The 25,000-nt window shown below is 41.1% G+C and overlaps 4 protein-coding genes across 6 annotated transcripts in view; 2 read left to right on the top strand and 2 right to left on the bottom strand.

The window, feature by feature from the left end:
* LOC142939199 (disintegrin and metalloproteinase domain-containing protein 9-like) overlaps positions 1 to 8,939 on the bottom strand; it is a 41,584-nt gene extending 32,645 nt beyond the window's left edge. For all 3 annotated transcript variants that reach the window (XR_012949930.1, XM_076082423.1, XM_076082425.1), the window contains exon 1: positions 8,446 to 8,939. Coding sequence is in view for 2 of the 3 variants with exons in the window: in XM_076082423.1 (XP_075938538.1) it covers positions 8,446 to 8,524 (79 nt within the window). In the remaining variant the exon portion in view is untranslated. The remainder of the gene's footprint in view (positions 1 to 8,445) is intronic.
* A 1,735-nt stretch (positions 8,940 to 10,674) lies between these two features.
* ercc6l (excision repair cross-complementation group 6-like) lies at positions 10,675 to 17,144 on the bottom strand. The gene is made up of 3 exons (XM_076082419.1): positions 16,959 to 17,144; positions 16,685 to 16,729; positions 10,675 to 14,255 (listed from the first exon to the last, which is right to left on the bottom strand). The coding sequence occupies exons 1-3, from the start codon at positions 17,012 to 17,014 to the stop codon at positions 10,790 to 10,792; spliced, it is 3,567 nt and encodes a 1,188-aa protein (XP_075938534.1). The 5' UTR covers positions 17,015 to 17,144; the 3' UTR covers positions 10,675 to 10,789.
* Positions 17,145 to 18,331: 1,187 nt separating this feature from the next.
* Positions 18,332 to 20,831, top strand: srp19 (signal recognition particle 19). The gene is made up of 5 exons (XM_076082438.1): positions 18,332 to 18,515; positions 19,329 to 19,404; positions 19,736 to 19,807; positions 19,890 to 20,001; positions 20,436 to 20,831. The coding sequence occupies exons 1-5, from the start codon at positions 18,478 to 18,480 to the stop codon at positions 20,564 to 20,566; spliced, it is 429 nt and encodes a 142-aa protein (XP_075938553.1). The 5' UTR covers positions 18,332 to 18,477; the 3' UTR covers positions 20,567 to 20,831.
* Positions 20,832 to 21,315: 484 nt separating this feature from the next.
* The window catches only part of LOC142939202 (radial spoke head 14 homolog), a 5,322-nt gene continuing 1,637 nt past the window's right edge, over positions 21,316 to 25,000 (top strand). The window contains exons 1-4 of the mRNA XM_076082428.1: positions 21,316 to 21,697; positions 22,072 to 22,174; positions 23,260 to 23,378; positions 24,478 to 24,760. Coding sequence (XP_075938543.1) covers positions 21,520 to 21,697; positions 22,072 to 22,174; positions 23,260 to 23,378; positions 24,478 to 24,760 — 683 coding nt within the window. The 5' untranslated portion in view covers positions 21,316 to 21,519. The remainder of the gene's footprint in view (positions 21,698 to 22,071; positions 22,175 to 23,259; positions 23,379 to 24,477; positions 24,761 to 25,000) is intronic.

Genomic DNA, 25,000 nt, shown 5'->3' with positions numbered 1-25,000 from the left:
GACTCTACTTCTCTCTTGATTTATTCCCTCAGTAAACATTGTAAACATGAGTTTATGGTCTCAATCTCTAGTTTCAAGTCTTCTTCAATACAGCATGATGTTCATTTAGTACATTATGGTCCATTTAGAGTCAAACAGACCATAAAGCAGGGGATGCTTTAGGGCGGGGCTACACAGTGATTGACAGGTCTCTACCAGAGACGTATACGGTGTCTCTACGTCACTCCTCCTCAGTCCAGATATGGTCACTTCCTGTTCACTGGCTGATAAATTAACAAGATGGTGACGGACAAAACATAGAAATCGAGGCTTCAAAACATTCGTCCACAAACCAACGAGAGACGTCAGGATGACGACGTCTGGACGGGAGGAAACGGAGAAAAATGTGTCATTGTTATGTGAGTCACAAGACAAGTCAGGTATCAAGTACTTTCAAGGCTCCAGTCCTCAGAACGTGCTCTTCAGTGGACGTGTGTCACTCTGTGATGATGTGAGAACAGAACATGAGTGAACAGACCGCTTCTCTTTCTTCTTCTCTGTCACGTGACGTCTGTTCACATCGCTGCGTTTGTTTCTCTCATTTCACAGAATGAATGAAGTCTTTGTGACGGAGCAACAACCCGTCTACAGATTAAAGGAAACATTTAAACGCTGTTTATTTTTTTTTATTTTTTTTTAAAATTGATATTAGGCATCAATTAGGCATTTACAAATGTCTTTCAGACAATGTACATTGCATGTGAAGATTTTCAGATGATGCTCATTTTTGTTATAACACATATAGAACAAGGAAATAACAGATAAAAATAAAATAAAATAAAAACAGAAAGAACTATAGCTAGGGAGTGATCTGTTATCTATGGTACATTCATTGATTTATGAAAATAAAAATCAGGTCTATGGGGTGTCACGTATGTAACCCATTTTTCCCAATACGACAAAAATTGTTCCAGTTAGTAGTTGACAGATGCTGTTATCTTCTCCATTTTGTAAATGTCCATTGTAATGTCCATCCATGTGTTCAGAGCGGGACTCTCTTGTGACAACCATTTCCTGGTAATAGTCTTTTTGCTGGCCACCAAAAGTACATTTATTAAATATTTGTCTCTTTTTGACAGTGTTTTAGGTAAATATCCACGATACATGGTCCTACTTTCTAGAGGTATTTCACCTTCAAACATGTTGTGTAGGGCAGTGTGTGTCCCTCTCCAATAGTCTGTGATAACAGGGCAATCCCAGAACATATGGTGATGGTTTGCATTTTGGTTTCCACATCCTCTCCAGCAAACAGGAGGGTTACTGTCATAGTGGCATTTCTGAGAGGGTGTAATAAAATACCGTATCACATTTTTCCAACCAAACTCTCTGCATGTCTGCGAGCTGGTCCACTTCCATTGAGTTACTGTCCATCCTTCCTCAGACATAGTTATTCCTCCCTCCTGCTCCCATTTAGTTTTAATATAGGAGGTTGAATGTGTTTTAAAGTTCAACAGACATTTATATATACATGAGATGATTTTACTGCCTATATCTGAGTTATAAGCTTTTCTAAACAGTTCTATCAGGTGTGTACTCTTTGTCATGTTTCTCGTCTTCGTATTCACATAATGTCGCATCTGCAAGTATCGCTAGAAGTCCTGTTTTTCTAGTGAGTGTTTCTCTTTAACAGTTTCAAAACGTAGCAGTGTGCCTCCTTTCATTATGTTGCATATGGCTCTTATTCCTGTAGCTGTCCAATCCCTAAATCTAGCATCACATTTATTTGGTGTGAAGTCAGAATCATATGCACACCATTTAAGTGTTACCATATCTCCCTCTAGTTTGTGTTCTCTTATGATGGTTTTCCATACTTCAGCCATGTATCAGTAGTGTTTATGTGACTTTGTAGATTGTTATCAGTGGGATTGCCTGTATGGGGGTGGAAGTTATTTTCTCTTCAATGTTTTTCCATTGAGCCTTATACGATGGGTTGCACCAGCCTATCACCGCTCTCATCTGTGCTGCTAGATAGTAATCTCTAAGAGAAGGTAGGCCCCATCCCCCCTGTTCTTTAGGTGGTTGTAAGGTTTTGAGACGGACCCTGGGTCTTTTACCTGTTCAAACATATCTAGATAACATCTTGTCCCATTCATTAAATTGGTTTTGTTCATCTCTATTGGTAGAGTTTGAAATAGAGACAGTAGTCTGGGCAGTATATTCATTTTAATGGATTCAATCCTTTCCGTGAAACTTAGGAAAGGATTTCTGTTCCATCTCGCTATGTCTTCCTTCATGTTTCTTATTAGTGGATCATAGTTATAGTCTGCAAGTTTTGTAAGATCTTTTGTGATATTGATGCCCAGATATTTGAAGGATGTTGTTTGCCATGCAAAGGGGTAGTTATGTTCAGTTTCTCTTGGTGGGCTATGGTTCTATGAGAGGAACTGGGTTTTGTCCACGTTAATCTTGTACCCTGATAGTTTGCCATACTGTTCTAATGACTGCATCAGTTTAGGTAACAGAGTATGTTGGTTGCCCCAGGTAGACCAAAATGTCATCTGCGTAGCAGGACAATTTGTGTTCCGTCCCTTTAATAGTAATTCCTCTAATATCTTCATTTTGTCTGATGTATTGAGCTAGCGGCTCCAAATATAATGCGAAGAGTAGTGGTGACCACGCACAGCCCTGTCTTGTACCTCTTTCTAGATTGAAACGGTTTGATAAATATGCGTTGATTTTAATCCTGGCGGTGGGATCGTCATATAATGCCTGAATAGTTTTAATAATTGTGTCTTGTAGACCAAATCTGTGCAGCACTCTATAAAGAAAAGTCCAGTTAACAGAGTCAAACGCCTTTTCAGCATCTACGCTTATCGCTATTGCTTCGATCTTATTTTTTTGTATATGATCCATAATGTGTAGTGTCCTTCGTATACTATCTTGTGTTTGGCGCTGTTGTATAAAGCCTGTCTGATCATTATGTATCAGCATGGGTAAAAACTCCTCTAATGGTCTTGCCATGATGGAAGTGAATAATCTATAATTGATATTTAGAACCGATATTGGTCTAAATGATCCACATTCCATTTTATCCGTGCCTTCTTTGGGAATAGCTGAGATTATTGCTTCTGTCCAGCTGGGTGGCGTTTGCGCCTGTTTTAAAGCCCAGTTCAGTGCGGGACGTATCACCGGGTCAGCTCGTTTATAGTCCCTATACCACTCTGCCGTATAACCATCCCATCCTGGAGACTTGCTTAATTTTAACCTACTAATTGCAGATCTTAGTTCTTCTTCCGATATATCTGCCGTCATTCTTTTATTTTGGTCTTCATTTAAAGTGGGCAACTTCAGAGCATTTAGAGAGCTATCAATGTGGGTTACATCTCCCCCTGGAACTTTACAGTATAGATTTTTGTAAAACACTTCAAAAGCTTCCTGAATTTCACTTAGTTGATTTTTTATCACTTTTGTTCTTGGATCCCTAATTCTGTGAATTGTGTTCTCTGCCATCTTCTTTTTCAATCTCCATGCTCGTATTTTCATTGATTTGGATCCACTTTCATCGTGTCTCTGTTTCAGAAACATTACGTTTCTCTTGATTTCTTGTGTAGTGAAATTGTTAATCTCATTCCTAATTCTTCTAGTTTCCACTAATGTATCTTTCGCTAAACTCAATTTGTGTTTTTTTCTAATTCCTTCAGTTTGTTGTACAACTCCTCAATCATTGTATTCCTGGTTTTCTTCTTATATGAGGACATTGCTATGATTGTCCCTCTCAGGACAGCCTTTAGAGTATCCCACAGAATGGGAGGTGAAACCTCTCCATAGTCATTGAATTCCAGGTAAAGACTAATCTTTTCTAATTTGTTTCTTAACATCCAGATCATTGAGTAAACTTGAATTCAGTTTCCATGTAGTACTCTTTGTTCTCAAGTTAAGATCAACAGAGAGGTATATAGGTGCATGGTCACTTAGATCTATTGTCCCAATCCCACAATTGTTTATTCCAAATGTTATGAAATAGTCTATTCTTGTGTATAGGGAAGGGGGGGGGGGGGCGCAGAATAATAAGTGTAATCCCGTCTGTTAGGGAAAAGGTCTCTCCATATGTCCATTAAACTAACCTCCTCACACAGTGTGTTGACTTTCTTATGGACTTCCCTTCATGGGTCTTCCTACTGGAGGAGTCTAACTTTGGCTGTAGGTGTATATTTAAGTCCCCCCCACATATCAAGAGGCGTTCTGTTTCTGTTGTCATGATATTGGTGATTGTCTGGAAGAAACCTAGATGTCTTCCTGGGGGTGCATATATATGAAACAGAGTGACAGGATTCCATCTATATTCCCTCCTACCAGAATATATCTGCCCTCCTTGTCTCCCATTTGAAATACTTTTTCAAAATTGAGTTTGCTTGATATAAGGATAGCAGCTCCTCTCCTATGTCCTGACTGATATGATGAGAAGAACACATGAGTGAAGCCCATTCTCTTTAGGTTTTCGTGTTCTGTCATTTAGATGGGTTTCCTGTAAATATGCCACATGTGCTTGTTCTTTCTTCATCTTAGATAATATTTTACTGCGCTTAATTGGATTCAAAAGTCCATTGACATTAAAAGAAATAAGTTTTACTTTGTCACTCACCATGTGTGTGTGTCTGTCATTGTATAAACTAACTTATCAAAACGGACCTTAATTGATCTACTCCCTGAACAAGAACAAAGAAACATACATGAAAAAACAGGAACACAAAATGTGATTCCAAGGTTGGGGTCTCTACTAGATGACCCTGGGTTGAGCTGGAGAGAACCTCTAGCTGTGAGGCTCAGCCTCTCCTGACTGTGGGTCGAGGGCCCACTGCAGCGTCCAGTGTCCATTGCACGAGAAAAAAGAACCCCTTTGTATTCCTCCCATGTTTATATTCTCATTCAAATGGGAAAAAGGAGTGTATGTCAATAAAGATCACATAAAATAATAGAACATGTTCAATATGCATCCCTCAGATTGAGAAGCACCGTCAGTTTTAGATTCTATTCAGCTCACCAACATTTGTGAGGTTAGTCAGAATGTATGGCTCTTCTGGGGGAGGTGAGGGCTGTCTTCTGAAGGCCCTCAGTCTCTCCTGGATACTCTTGTCTCGCTCTTCTCTTGTCCCCCGCTGTGTCCGTCCTCTCACTGCTTCCCAGGCGGAGCGGGACAGTTGCTCAGCTAGGCTCTCCCTCGGTGCGATCACGCTGACAGGCAATCCTCTGTCTTTCATATCTGCAGTCGCCTCTTCCGCCGACGGGTCCAGCCGTGTCCCGTCTTCGTAAAACACTCTCAGTTTAGCCGGGTACAGAGTCTGGAAGCGGATCTGTCTCTGCTTTAACGCTCGCTTTGCTTCAGAGTATTTCTTACGATTCTGCAGAACCGTTGGGGGATAATCTTGGTCGAAATATATGTCTCTCGTTCAGAAGCACTCTTTTCTTTCCCCAGGCCTCGCGCAGAATCTCTTCTTTGATTTTGTATCGGTGGAATCTGATTATTATTGACCGTGGCTTGTCTTCTCTGTCCCCGGTAGGTTTGGGGGCGAGCGTCCGGTGCGCCCTCTCAATACCAAGGTCCGTAGTTGGGGGGGGGGGGGGGGGGGGGGGATCTCCAGCGTGTCACGCATTAACTTTTCCACAAACTCCACCACAGACGACCCCTCCGCTCCTTCGGGAACATTATAAATCCTTAAATTCTCCCGACGTGATCTCCCTTCTTGGTCGAGTAATTTGTTTTCCTGTTGATCACTTTTATCATCTTGCCGAGCACCTGTTCCAAGTTTTGAACTCGATCTTCCACACTTTCGATCCGTGTCTCCGCCTCTGCTATTTTTTTGTTGACGTTGGCCAGCTCGGAGGAAATATCATTTAGCTGATGTTTTGTGTCTTTGCGAAAGTCCCATATTTCTTCCAGAACTTTTGTTAAACTTGCCATGTCATCTGGCTGAGAGTTAGCATTAGTACCGCCATCTTGTACCTGTGTCTGTGAGCTGTTCTTTGTGCTTTCTTCATTTACGGGCTCTCCAATCCTGCTTTTTTTGTTTGTGTCCTTTTTTCCCCATTGTTGCCCCACTTACCAGCCGGAATATTCTCGAAAAATGTAATATTTGATTGTTTATCAGGGCGTAGTAGTTATTTTCCCGGAGGAGCTATGGTTTTAGGCTGCCATTCAGGGAGATGACGTCACCGGAACCACGTTTTTGAGTGTTCTTAATTATTAAATATAGTTTATTCTCCCAGTTTTGTCTTTTTTTTGGCCGCGAAGCTACACTCTTAAATGCTGTTTAAAGGAATAGTTCAACACAGAACGTGTGGGAGTGAAGCTACACATCGAGTCTGGAACTTCCCCAGAAACCACCAACTGTCTTTAGGTTGATGTTCCTGTAAACGCCTGAATCACACGTCCTCTCTGTGGAGTTTAAGAGGTCACCTCAGGTCCTTCATGAGCCCCCCCCCCCCCCCCCCCCCCCCCATGAGAAACACTCTCAGATACACACCCAGATACACACCCGGCTACACACACAGCTACACACACAGATCCACACCCAGATCCACACCCAGCTGGTTTACTCTATAAAGCCTGATGTGATAATCTGCATCATACGAGACGTTTCTGTAGTTTTATCACATGTTTCTATGAAAGAGACTCAGATTGATTGTTGTATTTACTTATTTGTTGCCTTCTGGTTTCGTCTTGATTCCTGATCTCTAACCCAGTTAATAAATAAGTTATTAACCCAGTTAATTACTCAGTTAATAACTTAGTAATTACTCAGTTAATAACTTAGTAATTACTCAGTTAATAACTTAGTAATTACTCAGTTAATAACTTAGTAATTACTCAGTTAATAACTTAGTAATTACTCAGTTAATAACTTAGTAATTACTCAGTTAATAACTTAGTAATTACTCAGTTAATAACTTAGTAATTACTCAGTTAATAACTTATTTATTAACCCGGTTATTTACTTCGTTATTAACCCGGTTATTAAAACAGTTAACCGCCGTTGACCAGTGGAGATTTGTGTAATATAATATAATTCACACTTCATCTGGACTTTCTCTTCCACCAAGAAGCAGAACAAACCGCGAAGAGACGTTTAAGAAATCATGAAGACAATCTAGAGAGAAGAAGAGAAATCTAGATTCATCTTTAATTAAGAACGTTTACAGAAACGTTAAAGAGAACGAAGAAAGATCTTTGAGTTTTATAGAATAAATAGAAACATTTTAAAACGTATTTAAGACAGACAGGTCTGAGAGACAGACAGGTCTGAGAGACAGACCGGTGTGAGAGACAGACAGGTCTGAGAGACAGACAGGTGTGAGTCTGTAGATGAGACAGCTTGTGGTCGTCAATACGAGTAGAAATATAGAAGAAGAACTCAAAGAGTGAAAAGTGACTCTGAGCTGCTGATTCCTTCATGTTCAGTCTGGAGAAAAGAAACAGTGAGTCATCGTTCAGGGAAACAGGGAGTGCTGCTGTTTGTGTGTGTGTGTCTGTATGTGCGTGTGTGTGTGTGTTCAATGTGTGTGTGTGGTGTTCCAGTAAATGTAATCACTCAGATTCATTCAGACTCTGTGGATGTTTGAGTGTTTCTGTCTGTGGATCCTCAGCTCTGCTCACACACACCCCCACCCCGACACACACACACACACACACACACACACACACACACACACACACAGTCAGTATGGACCTGCTGAAAGACTCGACTGTGAGCTGAGAAGATAAGCTGCTTAAAGCTGAACCTCAACAAGACGCTAAAGAACACACACACAATCTATAAAACACACACACAATCTGAAAACACACACACACTGAGGGAGCTGGAGGCTCAGCCGTCCATGTAGAGAATAATCCACAGATCAATGAATCCACAGACCTGTCAATCACCGTGTAGCCCCGCCCTAAAGCATCCCCTGCTTTATGGTCTGTTTGACTCTAAATGGACCATAATGTACTAAATGAACATCATGCTGTATTGAAGAAGACTTGAAACTAGAGATTGAGACCATAAACTCATGTTTACAATGTTTACTGAGGTAATAAATCAAGAGAGAAGTAGAGTCATTTTCTCATAGACTTCTATACAACCAGAGGAGTCGCCCCCTGGTGGACACTAGAGATAATGCAGCTTTAACTCATGAAGCTTTGACCTGGAGGATGATGACTGTGTACTGTACAGTGTAGTACAATAGAGTAGTGTACAGTACAGTAGACTGTAGTACAGCACATTATGTCGTACTCCTACTACTGCAGTGTAGTACAGGGTTGTACTTTTCACTGCAGTAGTACAGTGGAGTACATTAAAATATAGTACTCCTCATCCTCCTCACTGGACTCCTCTTCATCCACACTGTACTCATCCTCACTTTCCACCTCATCCTCACCGTACTCTTCCTCCTCACTGTCTCCTCTTCCTCCTCCTCCTCACTCACCTCTACAGTGTGAGTTTCCGCTCAGCAGCAGACAGAAGAAGAAGAAAGCCTCCAGCAGCTCCACTTTCCCTCCCATCATCTTCTTCTTCTTCTCTTTCTTTTTTAAATGTCACCGGTCAGCTCTCACACAGTCCGTCCTCGTCTGTGTCTTGATATAGTTATTATAATATTTATTGTAGTTTTTACTGTTGTCTTCCCGCCGTCTCCCCCCAAAGAGCCTCATGCTAAACACCCCGGAGTGGTTTTTAGCATTAATGTCCCAGCAGCTAGCGGGGGTTTAAATGTAGCCGTTTTAAGCTAACAGTCGGAATCCAAAATGTCTCCTCGCGGATGTTTCAGTTATTAAATCTGTGAATTTAAAACACAAACTGTGAGAGTGAATGTTTCCTCTGTTGAACCCGACAGTCGTGTTCCAGTAAAGTGTGTCCTCACCGAGTGAAGCACATATTTCTCTCCTCGTAAACTCGGGAGGAAGCTAAAAAACAAGCTAGCGGAAACCCCCGCTGCTTCCTGGATGCCCTTCAAAATAAGAGTACCTGTCATTGAAAACTCAAGTTAACTGTAAAGTTGAAATGACACTAAGTATTTCTGTGATAAATAATCAGAAACAGTTTGCACATATTTGGCATTGTTAGCACGCTAAGAAACTCTAGAAAGACCATCGAAGATTTTTCAGTGATCATATGAAAAATCTGCAAATAATAAATAAAGTTATTATATTATATCTTTAAAAACTTTATTTTGTTGAGGGAAAATATGGTGTTTGGTTTATTCAAAAACTCCAAAAAGACAATTTTATAATTAATTTGACAATTATATTTTTTAAATGTATTTATTAATGTAAATTCACGAATATAAAACCTTGTTTGTTTCCTCTGGGGTGTTGAGCACTATGTGATATTATCTAATTCCACAAACACAAAGGTTAACGATACACTTAATATCTGGATCTATCAGCCTGTAATATTAGTATATGTTGATAAATAAATACATTTTCTTCCCCTTTTATCATTTATTTATTATTGTATTCATATCGTGCTGTCATTTATTTCTAAACACTCTATTTCACTCTTTTGTGAAACAGAAAATATTAATTCCATTAAACTTATTTGTAAATCTGAAAACTAATAAACACAATTTCAAAAACAGACTCTAATCTTCCACAAATGAAAAAACAAAGAAATTATATTAATGTATCCTTAACAAAGTTACTCGACATTGTTTGTTATTTTTGTACCGTCAAAACTCCAGAGCTTTTATTTTGAAGTCTCACAAGTGAAGCCAGAAGTCATTGGCTAGTTAGTTTCTGCTGACGTCACAAAACTAATCTCCAGCTAGGAAAAAAGAAAAAGCTCCAACCGCGCATGCGCTCTCTACATCGGGCTGTACAGAGGAGCGAACCGAGCGCTCCTCATTCACTTCATAACTTTACTATGTATAATTTGATGATGTTCAAAGTTCGACCATCACCCAAACTCCACCGGGAGGTCCCGACACATTATTCAAACGTACCCTCAGCCAATGAGAGACAAGTCTGTAAATCATCGCTGATTGGCTGAAAATTAATCCCAATAAAGAAGATTATCTAAACTTTAACTTCTTAAAATATGAGTTTATATGATTTAAAACGACACCACATATATACAGAGACAATCTGATGAATATTAAAATATGTAAAACTTGACATGAGATTATATTTAACAGCTGAATATCTTTGTTTTACTGTTGAGGACGTCGTTTATTTTGGGGAATCTTGAAGGAAATTTATTTGATATTTTAGAAACAAAATAATTTATATAAGACTAAAAATGAACCTGCAGATTAATTGAAGATGTAAATTATTTTTATCTGCAGTAACAATGATCAATTTAGAAAACTAGGACTCAAAACAGAAATATATTATATATTTAAAATTATATTTGAACTTTTTCAGCAAGATACAATAAGAACGTTACAAAATAAATATTTTTCCTTTAAAATCTACATCGTGACTTAATTATTGAATAATTAAAAAAGGTGTTTCAGGCATAATGAAGATATATATTTAGAAATCTTCTGCATGTTGGTCCCGACCCAAAGACATCAAATGAAATGTAGATTTAAACAAAAATTACTAGAACAATTGTATTTAAACTCGTTTACAGTACAGGTTTATTTTTTTAAATCAACAGATAAGAAGAAACCCATCACCGTTTCATCGTAATGATAAAATAAAGAATTGAACACAGATTCCATGCAACATAAACATCTTTAATATCTCCTTCCCACGTTCTCTCTGTACAGTTACTTTATTAATTTAACAAATGTGCAAATCTAAATCACCAACAGACTAACAGACTTCTGGTTAGCTTCTCTGACTCAGCTGCCGGTACAGCTGGATGGTCATCAGCTGGACTTCAGGGTCTCCAGGTTTCATGTCGATGGCTCTCAGGAACAAGTTCAACGCCTCGTCCAGCTTCCCTTCACCGCTCCTCTCCTTTCCTCTTCTCACCAGCGAGATGAAGGACTCCTCCTCAACCTTATTGCTCACTTCCTGTGACTCCTCCTCTTCCTCCTCCATGGTATTGCTCACTTCCTGTCCAGACTCCTCTTCCTCCTCCATGCTATTGCTCACTTCCTGTCCAGACTCCTCCTCTTCCTCTGAGTTTAATGTCTCTCCCACCGTATCCTCCAGCTGAAGCTCATCACGAGTTGAACCAATGATTTCCTCTTCGTCCGGCTGCCTCCCTGAAACCTCATCGTCTTCTTCTTCTTCATCAGTCATGTCGGTGTCTTCAATCATGGACATGATGAAGGACCGGCGTGAGGCCACGGAGGCGTTTCCTCCGACGCTCTTTCTCGACCGGAGAGGGGCGGGGCCTGATTTAGGCGTGGAGGCTCCGAGAATCTCGAAGGAGTTGTTGTGCTGACCCCGATCGCCGTCCTCGTCTTCACTTTCATAAATCACCGCTGCTCTCTTCTTCTTGGTGGCCACAATGGAGTCGTCCATGGACTGGTCCATCTCAGAGGCCTTACTGAGACTGAGTTTTTCTTTATGTTGACTATCAGAAAGGGATTTATAAACGTCAAAACTGCCCTCCATCTGCAGCTGTGACAGCAGCTTCCTCTCCTCCTCTTCGGTCTCTTGATGATCCAGAACTTCCCGGTCCGATAAGTCACTTTCTTCAAGCTGTAAGTTGAAGTTGCCCTCAAAGGATTCCAGTCCTGAGCTGACTCTGGACTCCGTCTTAGGATCCAAATCCAGCTTCAGGACTGAAAGTCTTTTGTTCTGCAGAGGAGCGAAGTCTTCATCACCGGCTGTGACGTACGGCTCAGACATCACCAAAGAGTCCTCAATCACCTCCTGAGGGGAGGCGTCCTCCTCCTCTTCTATGGAGCTCCTCTCACGTTTGACGGACGGGGGTTTCGGGGAATACAGGTTCTGGTCTGGAAGCTCGTCTCGGCTTCCTTCTAGAACAACGGGTTGTTCTTCGGACATACTCTCATCTACGGTGAGATCAATAACCGGGCTACCATTCTGTTGGACGCGCTCCTTGTCAGAACCAGACTGGTCCAACTCCACAACAATGGGTGACTCGTTGAATTTGCAGTCGGGCTGTGGAAAGGACGGACTTGGTCTTGGATTCTTTTTCTTGTGAGACTGCTCCCTGTTGTTGTTGGACTCTGGTTGTCTGAGCCAGGCCGGCTCTGTGTTGGACGCCATGCTCTCCGCCAGCTGCATCTGCAGCTCCGACTCGGCCTTCATCAGGTCCTGGGCCTTCTGGACCCGCCCCTCGATGTAGTGGTGCGCCTCCTGATCCTCCGGCGCCTCGTCGTCGTGGTTGACGTCGAGGGAGAACATGAGGTCGTGATCGGAGATCCCAAACATCTCCATGGCGTGGAGGTGGGCGATGTGCTCGTCCAGTTCGGGGTCCGTCCGCCGGTGTCTGGAGTGCAGCTCTTGGAGCTGCAGCTGCGTGGACGAAGAGCGTGTGTCCTCCAGGATGAAGAGCTCCTTCAAGTCTTGCCTGCTGAAGTAACGAAACGGGTTCTTCTTGTCCCCAGTGCTCTGCTGGATGAGGGAGTCCTTGAAGACCTGCCGTCTGTAGATCTTCTCCTCCACCGTGCCGCAGGTGATCAGCCTGTAGATGACCACGTTTTCGGTCTGTCCGATGCGGTACGCCCTGTCCACGGCCTGGGCGTCCGTCGCCGGGTTCCAGCTGGGATCGTAGATCACAACTCGGTCGGCTGCCGTCAAAGTGATACCGACTCCTCCGACCTGGGTGGTGAGGAGGAAGACGGAGTAGCTTCGGTCCTTCTGGAAGCGAGTGATGAGCCGCTCTCGCTCTGCGATCTGAGTAATCGTCCCGTCCAGCCTCATCACCTTGAAGCCTCGGTTGCCCAGGATGCGTTCGATGATGTCGAGCACCTTCCTGTAATGAGCAAAGACCAGCGTTCGGTGGCCTTCTTCTCTGAGCCTCTCGAGAAGAGCGAACAGAAAGACCAGTTTCCCGGACTCTGATATCAAGGTGTCGTCGGGGACGTTGGCGATGCTTCCTGGGTCCACCTCCACGTTGCCGTTCTGCTGACCTTCAGCTCTACTTTCCTCCAAGCCCAGCTTAGCTATGGCTGCAGCAGAAAACAGTCTCGGGTGGTCGCACAACTTTTTCATGATGTTGAGTTCGGCCAGAGGCGATCTGGTCGTCATGAGCAGCTCCTTGATGTGGTCCAGAGAGATGAACTGCCTGTAGATGTCCTCTTGGACGGCGCTCAGGTAAGTCCAGACAATCAGGTCGTTCTTCCTCTTCAGCGTCGGCATGACGGCTCCGGAGTCTTTCGGAGGTTTTGGGACTCGGCTGTCTTTGCCTTCCTGTTGTTCCCGGTCTATTTTGTTCTTCTGCACTTCTGCTTTTGTCCTGCGGAGGAAGTAGGGTTGTATTATGGTCATGAGGTTCTCGGACATCCGAGACCCGAGAGCCTTTTCCCCCGGAGTAGTGTCCTTCTCTCTGGCCCGGGTGATGGGGTTCTCGTACTCGGTTTTAAATGTTTTAGCTGTCCCCAGGAGAGTGCCGTGGCACGCAAAGTCAAAGAGAGCCCACATTTCCTTCAGGTTGTTCTGGACCGGCGTGCCGGTGAGAAGAACGCGGTTTTTCGACGGTATGGCGTAGGCACTTTTGGCCGATTTGGTGGACGTGTTCTTTATCTTGTGCGCCTCATCCAGGATCACGTAGTCCCACGTGAACTCTCTGCCGTTGTACGACGACAACTGCTGCCAGTTATTCATGATCATAGTGTACGTGGTGATGACGACGCCGCTCCTCCTCTGGACCTTCTCCAGATTCCCGGTCCTCACTTTGCCGGTGCCGTGAAACTCCTTGACCCTCATGCCGGGAGCCCACTTGGCGAACTCCTTGGTCCAGTTGGTGATGAGTGACGTGGGCATGACCAGCAGAGTGTGCTTCGCCAGCTCGTTGTCGTACATCCCGGAGAGGAACGAGATCACCTGGATGGTTTTACCGAGGCCCATGTCGTCCGCCAGGATCCCCCCTTTACGCCCGTCTCTGTGCAGACCGTACAGGAAGGCCACTCCGTCCCTCTGGTAGTCGTAAAGCTTGTCGTACAACTCTTTGAAAAGCATCAAACCGCTGCCGTTTACGTCGACAAAGTCGTCGTCTTCTTCCTCCGACTCGTCCTGAGAAAGATGGTCCTCGATCTTCTTTATCCTGCTTTCAAGCTTCTCGCTCTGCCGGATGTCGTTCGCCAGTTTGAAGAACTTCAGCGCTTTCTTCATGTCTCCTTGTCTGCCGACGTCTTTACCATCTTGAATTAGTCTGAAGGGAAGAAACAGACATCAGTGGGTTATTAATAAAGACAATCATTAGTTCTGGTGCAGTTTGGTCCATTCTGGCTGTGACTTCTACTGCACAAAACAACTTGGTTACTTGTTTTAACTTTCAAACTAAAGTTTAGAATAACAATATCTGTTTTGTGATCTTCATCAACTTTAAAAGGCAAACAAGTCGGTAGAAAGAAGATACATTTGTGTCACTTTCATATTAACGTATGTGACTAAAACAATGTTCTTATTAAAATCATTTAAACACTTTTGTGTAACATTAAACAGCTAGTAACGTTAGCAGCACCGCTAACGGCTAACCAACAGGAGGAGAGCTAGTAACGTTAGCAGCACCGCTAACGGCTAACCAACAGGAGGTTCACTTCAGTTACATTATGATGCCTTCAGGCTCTGCTCAGTGAACATGAGTACTGGCTGATGAAGGTACATTATAACGTTATCATGATGTGTTCACATGTCATCTGTAAAATGTAGTTTTGGTGATAAACTTGAATAAATCCAGTAGTTTGAAGATGTTTTCACATGAAATATTAGAGATGAATTATGAGCTGTTTAACTTCTAACACGAGCTCTAAGAACATTATTATACTTCATTAATGATTACATTATATTACATTACAGTCATTTAGCAGACGCTTTTATCCAAAGCGACTTACAATAAGTGTATTCAACATAAGTATTCAAGAGAACTACTAGTCACCAGAAGTCATAAGTGCATCTCCTCTAAACAAGCGTCTAAGAGCATAAACCAGAGCAGACGTACAGAAACAAACTAGTATGAACACAGTAAGTGGTGAGGGAAGGCTCAGGTAGTACTTCTTGAGTTTTCAGCCTAATGAAAGACGGGCAGCGACTCTGCTGTCCTGACGTCAGTTCATTCCACCACTCTGGTAATAATGATGATACAAATATAATCTTTTATTTCCTAATCATTTGAATTTTGTGTTTTTATGAAGAAAAAAAACACAATAAATTACTATAATAAAGTAAAAGTATAACATTTATTATTTTTGATGGTTTACTGACTTCAGAGCGTTAAAATTATTTTTATAATAAATATTGTGGATCCTTGTAGACCAGCTGATGTAATCAAACATCAAAGAGATCTGTATCTCTGAATAATGATCATTAATGATCAATAATTAGTATCCTTTTTAATTTTGTGCTAATCTGATCCGTGACTTTTATGATCCGTTCTCCTTCTATTCTTCACAGTTCATTTAGTAGTTTAATAGAATGCAGACGCAGTTGAATAGAATGCAGACGCAGTTGAATAGAATGCAGACGCAGTTGAATAGAATGCAGACGCAGTTGAATAGAATGCAGACGCAGTTGAATAGAATGCAGACGCAGTTGAATAGAATACAGACGCAGTTGAATAGAATACAGACGCAGTTTAATTGAATAAAGACGCAGTTGAATAGAATGCAGACGCAGTTGAATAGAATACAGACGCAGTTTAATAGAATAAAGACGCAGTTTAATAGAATAAAGACGCAGTTTAATAGAATAAAGACGCAGTTTAATAGCATAAAGACGCAGTTTAATAGAATGCAGACGCAGTTTAATAGAATGCATACGCAGTTTAATAGAATGCAGACGCAGTTTAATAGAATGCAGACGCAGTTTAATAGAATGCAGACGCAGTTGAATAGAATACAGACGCAGTTTAATAGAATACAGACGCAGTTGAATAGAATACAGACGCAGTTGAATAGAATACAGACGCAGTTGAATAGAATACAGACGCAGTTGAATAGAATACAGACGCAGTTGAATAGAATACAGACGCAGTTGAATAGAATACAGACGCAGTTGAATAGAATAAAGACGCAGTTGAATAGAATACAGACGCAGTTGAATAGAATACAGACGCAGTTGAATAGAATACAGACGCAGTTTAATAGAATACAGACGCAGTTTAATAGAATACAGACGCAGTTTAATAGAATACAGACGTAGTTTAATAGAATACAGACGCAGTTTAATAGAATACAGACGTAGTTTAATAGAATACAGACGCAGTTTAATAGAATACAGACGCAGTTGAATAGAATACAGACGCAGTTTAATAGAATACAGACGTAGTTTAATAGAATACAGACGCAGTTTAATAGAATACAGACGTAGTTTAATAGAATACAGACGCAGTTTAATAGAATACAGACGCAGTTTAATAGAATACAGACGTAGTTTAATAGAATACAGACGCAGTTTAATAGAATACAGACGTAGTTTAATAGAATACAGACGCAGTTTAATAGAATACAGACGTAGTTTAATAGAATACAGACGCAGTTTAATAGAATACAGACGTAGTTTAATAGAATACAGACGCAGTTTAATAGAATACAGACGCAGTTTAATAGAATACAGACGCAGTTTAATAGAATACAGACGTACCTGTGGTAGGATTCCATCTGGTCGTCTGAGTCCACAGACAAACACCTGAGGAGACGAGTTCAGGGTTAAAAAACACATCAATGATTCATTGATAGAAACTATACTGTGATACAACGATGTACAAATACTTCAAGGCCTTCACTCTAGATACTAATGAAGAAAACGTACACAATTATTATCAGCTTCATGTAGTTAAAGTATCAACAATAGCACTGATGCTAACAATTAGCACTGATGCTAACTGTTAGCTCGCCGTAGCGTTAGCAGTACTCACTCATCCAGTTTCTTGGAAATCTCCGCAACGTCGCCGTTATGCTCAAGGACATCCATCCCGACAAATTGAGCTTCTTACCGGCAGGAAACAACTAAGAAGACTCGGTGTTTTTTCGGAGGAGACAATCCGCGACAAACACTCGTAAATGAGCGAGTTTATTTCACGGTAACGTTGCTGCTGCTGTGTGTTGTTGTGTTGTTTTTTTTAACGGAGCAGCTTCTGGCCCCGCCAAAATGTTTCCAGCGAATCAGAGAGGACGCTGTAGTGACGCGTTAACGCAGTTGTCCAATCGGGAGGCAGGGGAAAAAATACAAGTAGAGTAGGCGGGATCAACAGCACAGCCAATGAGCAGCATTTATTCAGGCCGGAAAGAGAAAGCAGTTCTTCTTCTCTTTCTTTTAAACTGTATTGAAACAAATATACATTACAACGTTTTTTGGGTTAAACTAACGTCTTTTCTGGCAGAAAAACATCGTGTGTAGCCTAAATAATATTAATTTATAATTATAAACATGTACCAGGGGAACTACTGATTGTACAATTCAAAACATACAATTGCCTGCTGTTATACACCCTTGAACATCTTTTCTCTTTTAATATACACTTGGAACTGTAATAACATACTTGTTTTAACGTACTGTTATTTGTTTATCATAGTTTATTGTAATTTTTAATTATGTCTCATATTATTACACTATGTTAATTGTTCATTGTTATGCACCAATCACCTGTTCAAATTCCTTGTATGTGTAACTTGGTAATAAACAGTTCTGGTTCTGGTTCTGTTCTGTTCTCCAGGACTTCATAAAGAACTCTTCTGCCTCTCTTCCTTTTATACACTTTTTCTAAGCTTCTCTTTGTAAAGTAAACATCTGTATTTTGTCTTGTTCTGTTGTTTCCATTGAGCAGATGTGGTGTAGTTGCCTCCTAAAGGTGTGTAGCATTCAGAGGCATCTATTAATGAAATATAATGTAATAATCACATGTTTCCATACGTGTTTAATGACCTGAAACTGAACTGGTTTTGTTTTCATTCCCTTAGAATTTTATATAAATTTATAATAATAACAAAATGACTGTGTATTTAATCACAGTAATATTACCCTGTATTTAAACACAGTAATATCACCGTGTATTTAAACACAGTAATATTACCGTGTATTTAATGTGACTAATGTCATAAAGTCTTGATGTCTTCTATATGAAGTTTATTTATTTATTGTTGGTTTGTTTTTATTTTTATTTATAAATAATAACGTTATTACTGTGTTTAAATGATGTCATAAAGTCATGATGTTACACACTCCGGTACACTAGGTGGCAGCACGCAGCTTAAACGTTGGTTTGTAGTCCACCAATAAACTGAAGAAGAAGAAGAATAAATCGAGCGCACCTTCTGCTTGTCAACAGCCGGTCACAGTGTGTGCTGAGCGGCCGTATGGCGCCGTGTTTTACGGGAATCAAACCGTGTCGTTAGTCGTTTTCTCCGGCTGAGGTTTAGACGAACAACCGATCAAACATGGCTCATCTCTCTCAAAACCCCGCTGACAAAGAGAGGTGAGATCTTGTAGAAGCTAGCCTGTTAGCCTAGCTAAAGCTCTCGAGCTGACGAACCCGTACAGAAGATGTGTGGATTTAAGGAGAACTCTTATTTCTGTGAACATGACTTGCATTTATTAGTTTCTGTAACAAACATGTCGATGTTAAAGGGTCACTCTTCAATTTGGTGTTCATTTAATTTGGGTTTTAGCTTTTAATCACAACAAAAAAACGACTTTTTGTTGGTTCACGGTTCATTAAAACCTTCTACGTTGAAGAGAAGTGAGGGATTGTGGGAGTAACGTTAACTAGTTTAACTGTCGTAAACCGAGTTACCTGTTTAGCACTAAAACACTTCAGAGTGACAGTTTGTAATGTGTTTAGATATAAAGACAGGTTTTATGAGGTCTTCTGTAGAAACAGGTTCACGTGTTAAAGTGGTCTGTTTCTACAGGAAGTCTGGTGTGTCGGTGCAGACCTTTAGCATGACGTGGATGAAGGCTCCTTTAACTCAATATATGACGGTTAATTATTGATCCCTCCTTCGTTTTGTTGTGTTCGTTTGACAAATATGTTCGATTTCACAACAGAAACAGAAAATTATAAAACTGGAAAAAGTTCACTTTTATTTTGAACAATGTCATTATTTTGGAGATGGAATACATTATTTAACCCTTTTAGATCACATCACAGTGATATCGTTTAACAATATACCAAACAAATATACCAATATACCAAGCTTATAGACACAGATTGACAAACCCCGGTTGATTTAAAGAGTTTAGAACCAGCTCCGTAGGACTGTTTTAACTTGTGTGTGTTGTGTTCCAGGTTCATCTGCGTCTATCCGATCTACATCAACAGTAAGAAGACTCTGGCAGAAGGACGAAGGATCCCAACAGAGAAGGTTCCTCCATCTTTACTGTTTGATTTATCCACCTCTAGACGAGCTGCTGGTTGTTAACGGACGGGTTGGTTTGATTTATCCACCTCTAGACGAGCTGCTGGTTGTTAACAGACGGGTTGGTTTGATTTATCCACCTTTAGATGAGCTGCTGGTGGTTAACAGACGGGTTGGTTTGATTTGTCCACCTTTAGACGAGCTGCAGGTTGTTAACAGACGGGTTGGTTTGATTTATCCACCTTTAGACGAGCTGCTGGTGGTTAACAGACGGGTTGGTTTGATTTGTCCACCTTTAGACGAGCTGTTGCGTAATGTTCTCGTTGTGTGTCTTTAGGCGGTGGAGAACCCGTCCTGTGCTGAGATCAGAGACGTGCTGACGGCCGCCGGGATGAACGTCTACGTGGAAGTAAGAAGAAGAAGAAGAAGAAGGGAGTCACTCAGTGAAGAAGATAACGTGTATATTTATACATAAAACTTGTGTTTTCCAGAACAACAAAATGCACCCCAGAGAGTGGAACAGAGACGTCCAGTTCAGAGGTCGTGTCAGAGTTCAGGTGAAGCAGGAAGATGGAAGCTTCTGTCTGGACAAGTTCACGTCCCGTAAGTCCTCCAGTCTCTGTGAGACGTTATGTCCTAAACAGGAGACAACCTCCTGTTCTTCAAAGCTTCACATGTTAAAGCTGCATTCTCTCTAGTGTCCACCAGGGGGCGACTCCTCTGGTTGTATAGAAGTCTATGAGAAAATGACTCTACTTCTCTCTTGATTTATTACCTCAGTAAACATTGTAAACATGAGTTTATGGTCTCAATCTCTAGTTTCAAGTCTTCTTCAATACAGCATGATGTTCATTTAGTACATTATGGTCCATTTAGAGTCAAACAGACCATAAAGCAGGGGATGCTTTAGGGCGGGGCTACACAGTGATTGACAGGTCTCTACCAGAGACGTATACGGCGTCTCTACGTCACTCCTCAGTCCATGTATGGTGACGTTTGTTTGTGTTTACTTTAGATCTGTTTGTTTATCTCTTCAGGTAGAGAGGTGATGTTCTACGTAGCGGAGATGATCCCTAAACTAAAGACCAGGACCCAGAAGAGTGGAGGAGGAGACACCAGCTCTCAGCAGGGAGACGGAGGAAAGAAGAGCAAGAAGAAGAAGAAATAGACTCAAAGAAATCGCATGTTCTTCTTCTTTATATATTAAGTCAGCGTCTGAACTACAGTGGAGACGGTTCTGTTCCTTGTTTTGTTTTTAAGGGTTTGTTGTTCTAAACCCAGAGACTCATCAGCTGTCTGTTTCCTCTTTGTTCCACTGATCGTCTCTGACTCTGATCAGATATTATTTAGTTGGTGATGAACACCTCGGGCCTCTTCCTCCACATGTTGTTCCTTCATTGAGTCTCTTTAGAAGAATAAAAGAGTTAATTTTCTCACCGTTTGGTTTCATCTGTGGTGTTCAGCTGAATGTTAACATCTGACTACTTTGCTTTTAGACATTTAATAAGTAAAGATATTAAATTAATGTGAGATGTTCTTCTGGAACATTGAAGAGTAAGAACACACAAACATGGTGAACCTTTGAAATAAAACACGACTCCACATTTTGATAAACGTCCTCAAAAGTTCCACTTCTATAACTGACTGTAGATGAACTTGTGTCTCTGGATGTTAAATATGAATAATCTGAATGTAAAAAGAACATTAACATTAGAAGTCATGAGGCGTACTGACGTTAATATGTATTTTATTCTCTAACATTAAGAGTACAAACTCTTTAAATCAGCATGTAAAAAATATTCAAATTTTGATTATTTTAAATTATTTCAATGTTTTAATTCCGTTTTTTACTTTTTATTTTTGGTTATTTTCAGGTTTCAGACATTTTGTATGTATTCGATAAAGTAAAAAATGAATTCATTAAAAAAATAATTTAAATTAAAGTAAAATCCCGATTTAAACCGTAAAGCTAAAGCTAAGCTAACAGTCTCCGTGATGTCAAAAAAATCATCTTCCGGTCACGTTTACGTGCCCCCGGATGTGACGCCGCCTCCGCATACAGTTACTAGGCAACAGTGTTTCTGCATCTCTTGACTAGCTCGCCTCTCTTGAACCGGACCGATGACCGGTCCTCTCGTAGACTCGACCCGGGCTCCGGTGGCCTTCGGGCGGCGCGCGGTGCCCAAGCTGTTCGGGGGTCTTCTGCGGCCGGAGGCGGACACGAGGCTCCGGGCTCTGGGTTCACTCTGCGACCTGATCCACCACGACCACGAGCGGGTCTACCAGACCATCAGAGGGGGTAACGCTACACTTTATTATATATATATATATATATATATACACAACTATAATGGTATGATTTAAACACTTATAATGAAGTATTTAAATCATAACATGAGTACTTTTACTGCAGTATGAGATCAGAGTACTTCTGTCTTTCCTTTGATTTCATTTGTTTTTAAGGATTTAAATGTTAATGCACAGAATTGGCATTTATGCAATTTTGTTATATATATAATTATATTATTATATGTAAAGGAAAGAGATTTACTCTACGATGGGAGGAACAATTAAATCAGACTTCATTTTGGGCCTCCTGTCGACAGAAGGCTGATTCTTCTTCTTCTTCTTCTTCTTCTTCTTCTTGTGAATCATTTTTTTCTTCTTCTGCAGGTTTTATGGAGCAGCTGAAGGTTTTGTTGGAGGATGAAGATTCTTCTGTCAGAACAAAAACCTGCGAGTTGCTTCACCTGCTGACCTCACACAGCATGGGCAGGTAGAGAGACAGACAGACAGGAGAGGGAAGACAGGAGAGGGACAGACAGACAGGAGAGGGACAGACATACAGGAGAGGGAAGACAGGAGAGAGACAGGAGAGGGAAGACAGGAGAGGGACAGACAGACAGGAGAGAGACAGGAGAGGGACAGACAGACAGGAGAGAGACAGACAGACAGGAGGCAGACAGACAGACAGGAGGGAGACAGACAGGAGACAGACAGACAGACAGGAGGCAGACAGACAGGAGACAGACAGACAGGAGGCAGACAGACAGACAGGAGGGAGACAGACAGACAGGAGACAGACAGACAGGAGGCAGACAGACAGACAGGAGGGAGACAGACAGACAGGAGGCAGACAGACAGACAGGAGGGAGACAGACAGGAGACAGACAGACAGACAGGAGGCAGACAGACAGGAGACAGACAGACAGGAGGCAGACAGACAGACAGGAGGGAGACAGACAGACAGGAGACAGACAGACAGACAGGAGGGAGACAGACAGACAGGAGGCAGACAGACAGACAGGAGACAGACAGACAGGAGGAAAGACAAAAGACAGGAGAGGGACAGACAGGAGAGAGACCAGGAGACACAGACAGATATGAGTTGTGAGACAGGCAGGAGAGAAGATGGGATTCATAGAAAAAGAAGACAGACAGGGGACAGACCAGAGAAGGAGACATCAGACAGAGACAGAGACAGACGGACTCAAACAGCTGCTCACTGTGTTGTATTAACACACAGCAGGAAATAGAGACTTTGTTGGGGACTATTTTCAGTGGCGGATGAATCCTCATGTGGTGCTGTAATGAGTGTGATGAACTGCAGCGTGATGAAGATGAGTTTTAAAGGAGCTCTCTCAGACTGATGCACACACAGTACACATATTACTTGTAGTACTTGTAGTACTTGTACTTGTAGTGCTTGTAGTCCTGGTTGTAGTCCCTGGTGTCTCTAGTAGGTGTAGTACTTGTAGTACTTGTAGTACTTGTAGTACAGGCTGTAGTCCCCGGTGTCTCCAGCAGGTGGCGGTATCACTCCGCAGTAAAAGGTGTCTCTCTTGTCTCCTCCTCCCTCAGACAGGCCCTTCTGTTCTCCTCCCTCCTCCCTCCTCTCTCTCAGCTGCTGGATGACTCCTCCCCCTCCTGCAGGAGGAGCGTCCTCCGCGTGCTGGACCGCCTCGCGCTGCTGCCGGCAGGTAAACTCACCTGATCACAACTCTTAGAAGTTATAATTATTCTCCTAAAAGATGAAGAACAGGCTGCGTGGTTTTATTAAAGCTTCATATTAATAATATCTCACTGAATATATTCACGCTGTTTTACTTTAAAATGTGTTTTCACACCACAGAGAGCTGAATGTTCTGATTATGATATAACGAAAGAAGTAATATACATATTATTATATACATGTATATATACAGGTGCTGGTCATATAATTAGAATATCATCAAAAAGTTGATTTATTTCACTAATTCCATTCAAAAAGTGAAACTTGTCTATTATATTCATTCATTACACACAGACTGATATATTTCAAATGTTTATGTCTTTTAATTTTGATGATTATAACTGACTACTAAGGAAAATCCCAAATTCAGTATCTCAGAAAATTAGAATATATATATATATATATATATACAGTATATATATAATGTTTATTATATAATTATATATAATAATGATTATTATCATTATTTTATATATATATATATATATATAATATTTATTATATAATAATTATATATAATAATGATTATTATTATTATTATGGATAATTTTTTTATTATAGCTCTGATAATAAAAATAATATAAATTATAATGACAACAATAATAATAATAATAATTATGATCTTGTATTATTATAATTATTATAATTAATATTGTTGTTGTTATATTATACCACATTCTGTTAAATGAATGCAGTATACTATAAATATTATCCATTCTGTTATACTTTGTAATTATATAATATTTATACATGAATACACACCAAGTATCAATAATCTCATTATCATGTATTCTGGTGTATATGAACCATCTGTCACTTTACCTCCTACTCTGATCTTTAATTGAGTTTATATTCTCTTCTATTCTATTCTATTCTATTCTCTGCTGTTCTATTCTATTCTATTCTATTCTGTTCTATTCTATTCTCTGCTGTTCTATTCTATTCTATTCTATTCTGTTCTATTCTGTTCTGTTCTATTCTGTTCTATTCTATTCTATTCTCTTCTATTCTCTTCTATTTCTCTGACTTTACTTTTCTCTTCTGATGTGAGATTAAAATCTCTTCAGGTGCAGAAGCTCTGCTGCCTCTGGTTCCTAAACTGATGCTGAAGCTCAGAGAGGAGGAGCAGGAGGAGGAGAAGAAGGAGAAGGAGGAGAAGAAGGAGAAGGAGGAGGAGAAGAAGGAGGAAGAGGAAGAGGAGGTGCTGCTCCTCTCCACCATCACCTCCTGCTCCAGGCTGGACGCTCTGCCGGCTCTGGCCTCTGACGGCGTCTCGCTGCTGGGACGCAGACTGTCCCACCGCTCCCCGAACATCCGCAGGGAGGCGTCTGCAGCGCTGATGAGCCTCAGGTTAAACACACACACACACACACACACACACACACACACACACTACTGCAGCACCGACACTTCAACTCCTTTCACTGGCTCAACTACAACTCACCGCTTCAACTTCATTCAGCTCTTCCATCTAAGACTCCTCTCGGTGTTACACTTCAGCATTTTAACATCAAACTCGTTCTACACTTTCACTCAAACTCCACTTCAACTCACGTTTAAACTCTTTTAAGTGTCTAAGCTTTAACCAAC

The sequence above is a fragment of the Anarhichas minor genome, unplaced genomic scaffold (genome assembly GCF_050575085.1).
Source record: "Anarhichas minor isolate MPS153535 unplaced genomic scaffold, ASM5057508v1 ptg000095l, whole genome shotgun sequence".
In the NCBI taxonomy this organism is placed as follows: domain Eukaryota; kingdom Metazoa; phylum Chordata; class Actinopteri; order Perciformes; family Anarhichadidae; genus Anarhichas; species Anarhichas minor.
Note: the sequence above shows the minus strand (reverse complement) of the source record. Positions and strands in the feature narration are given on the sequence as shown.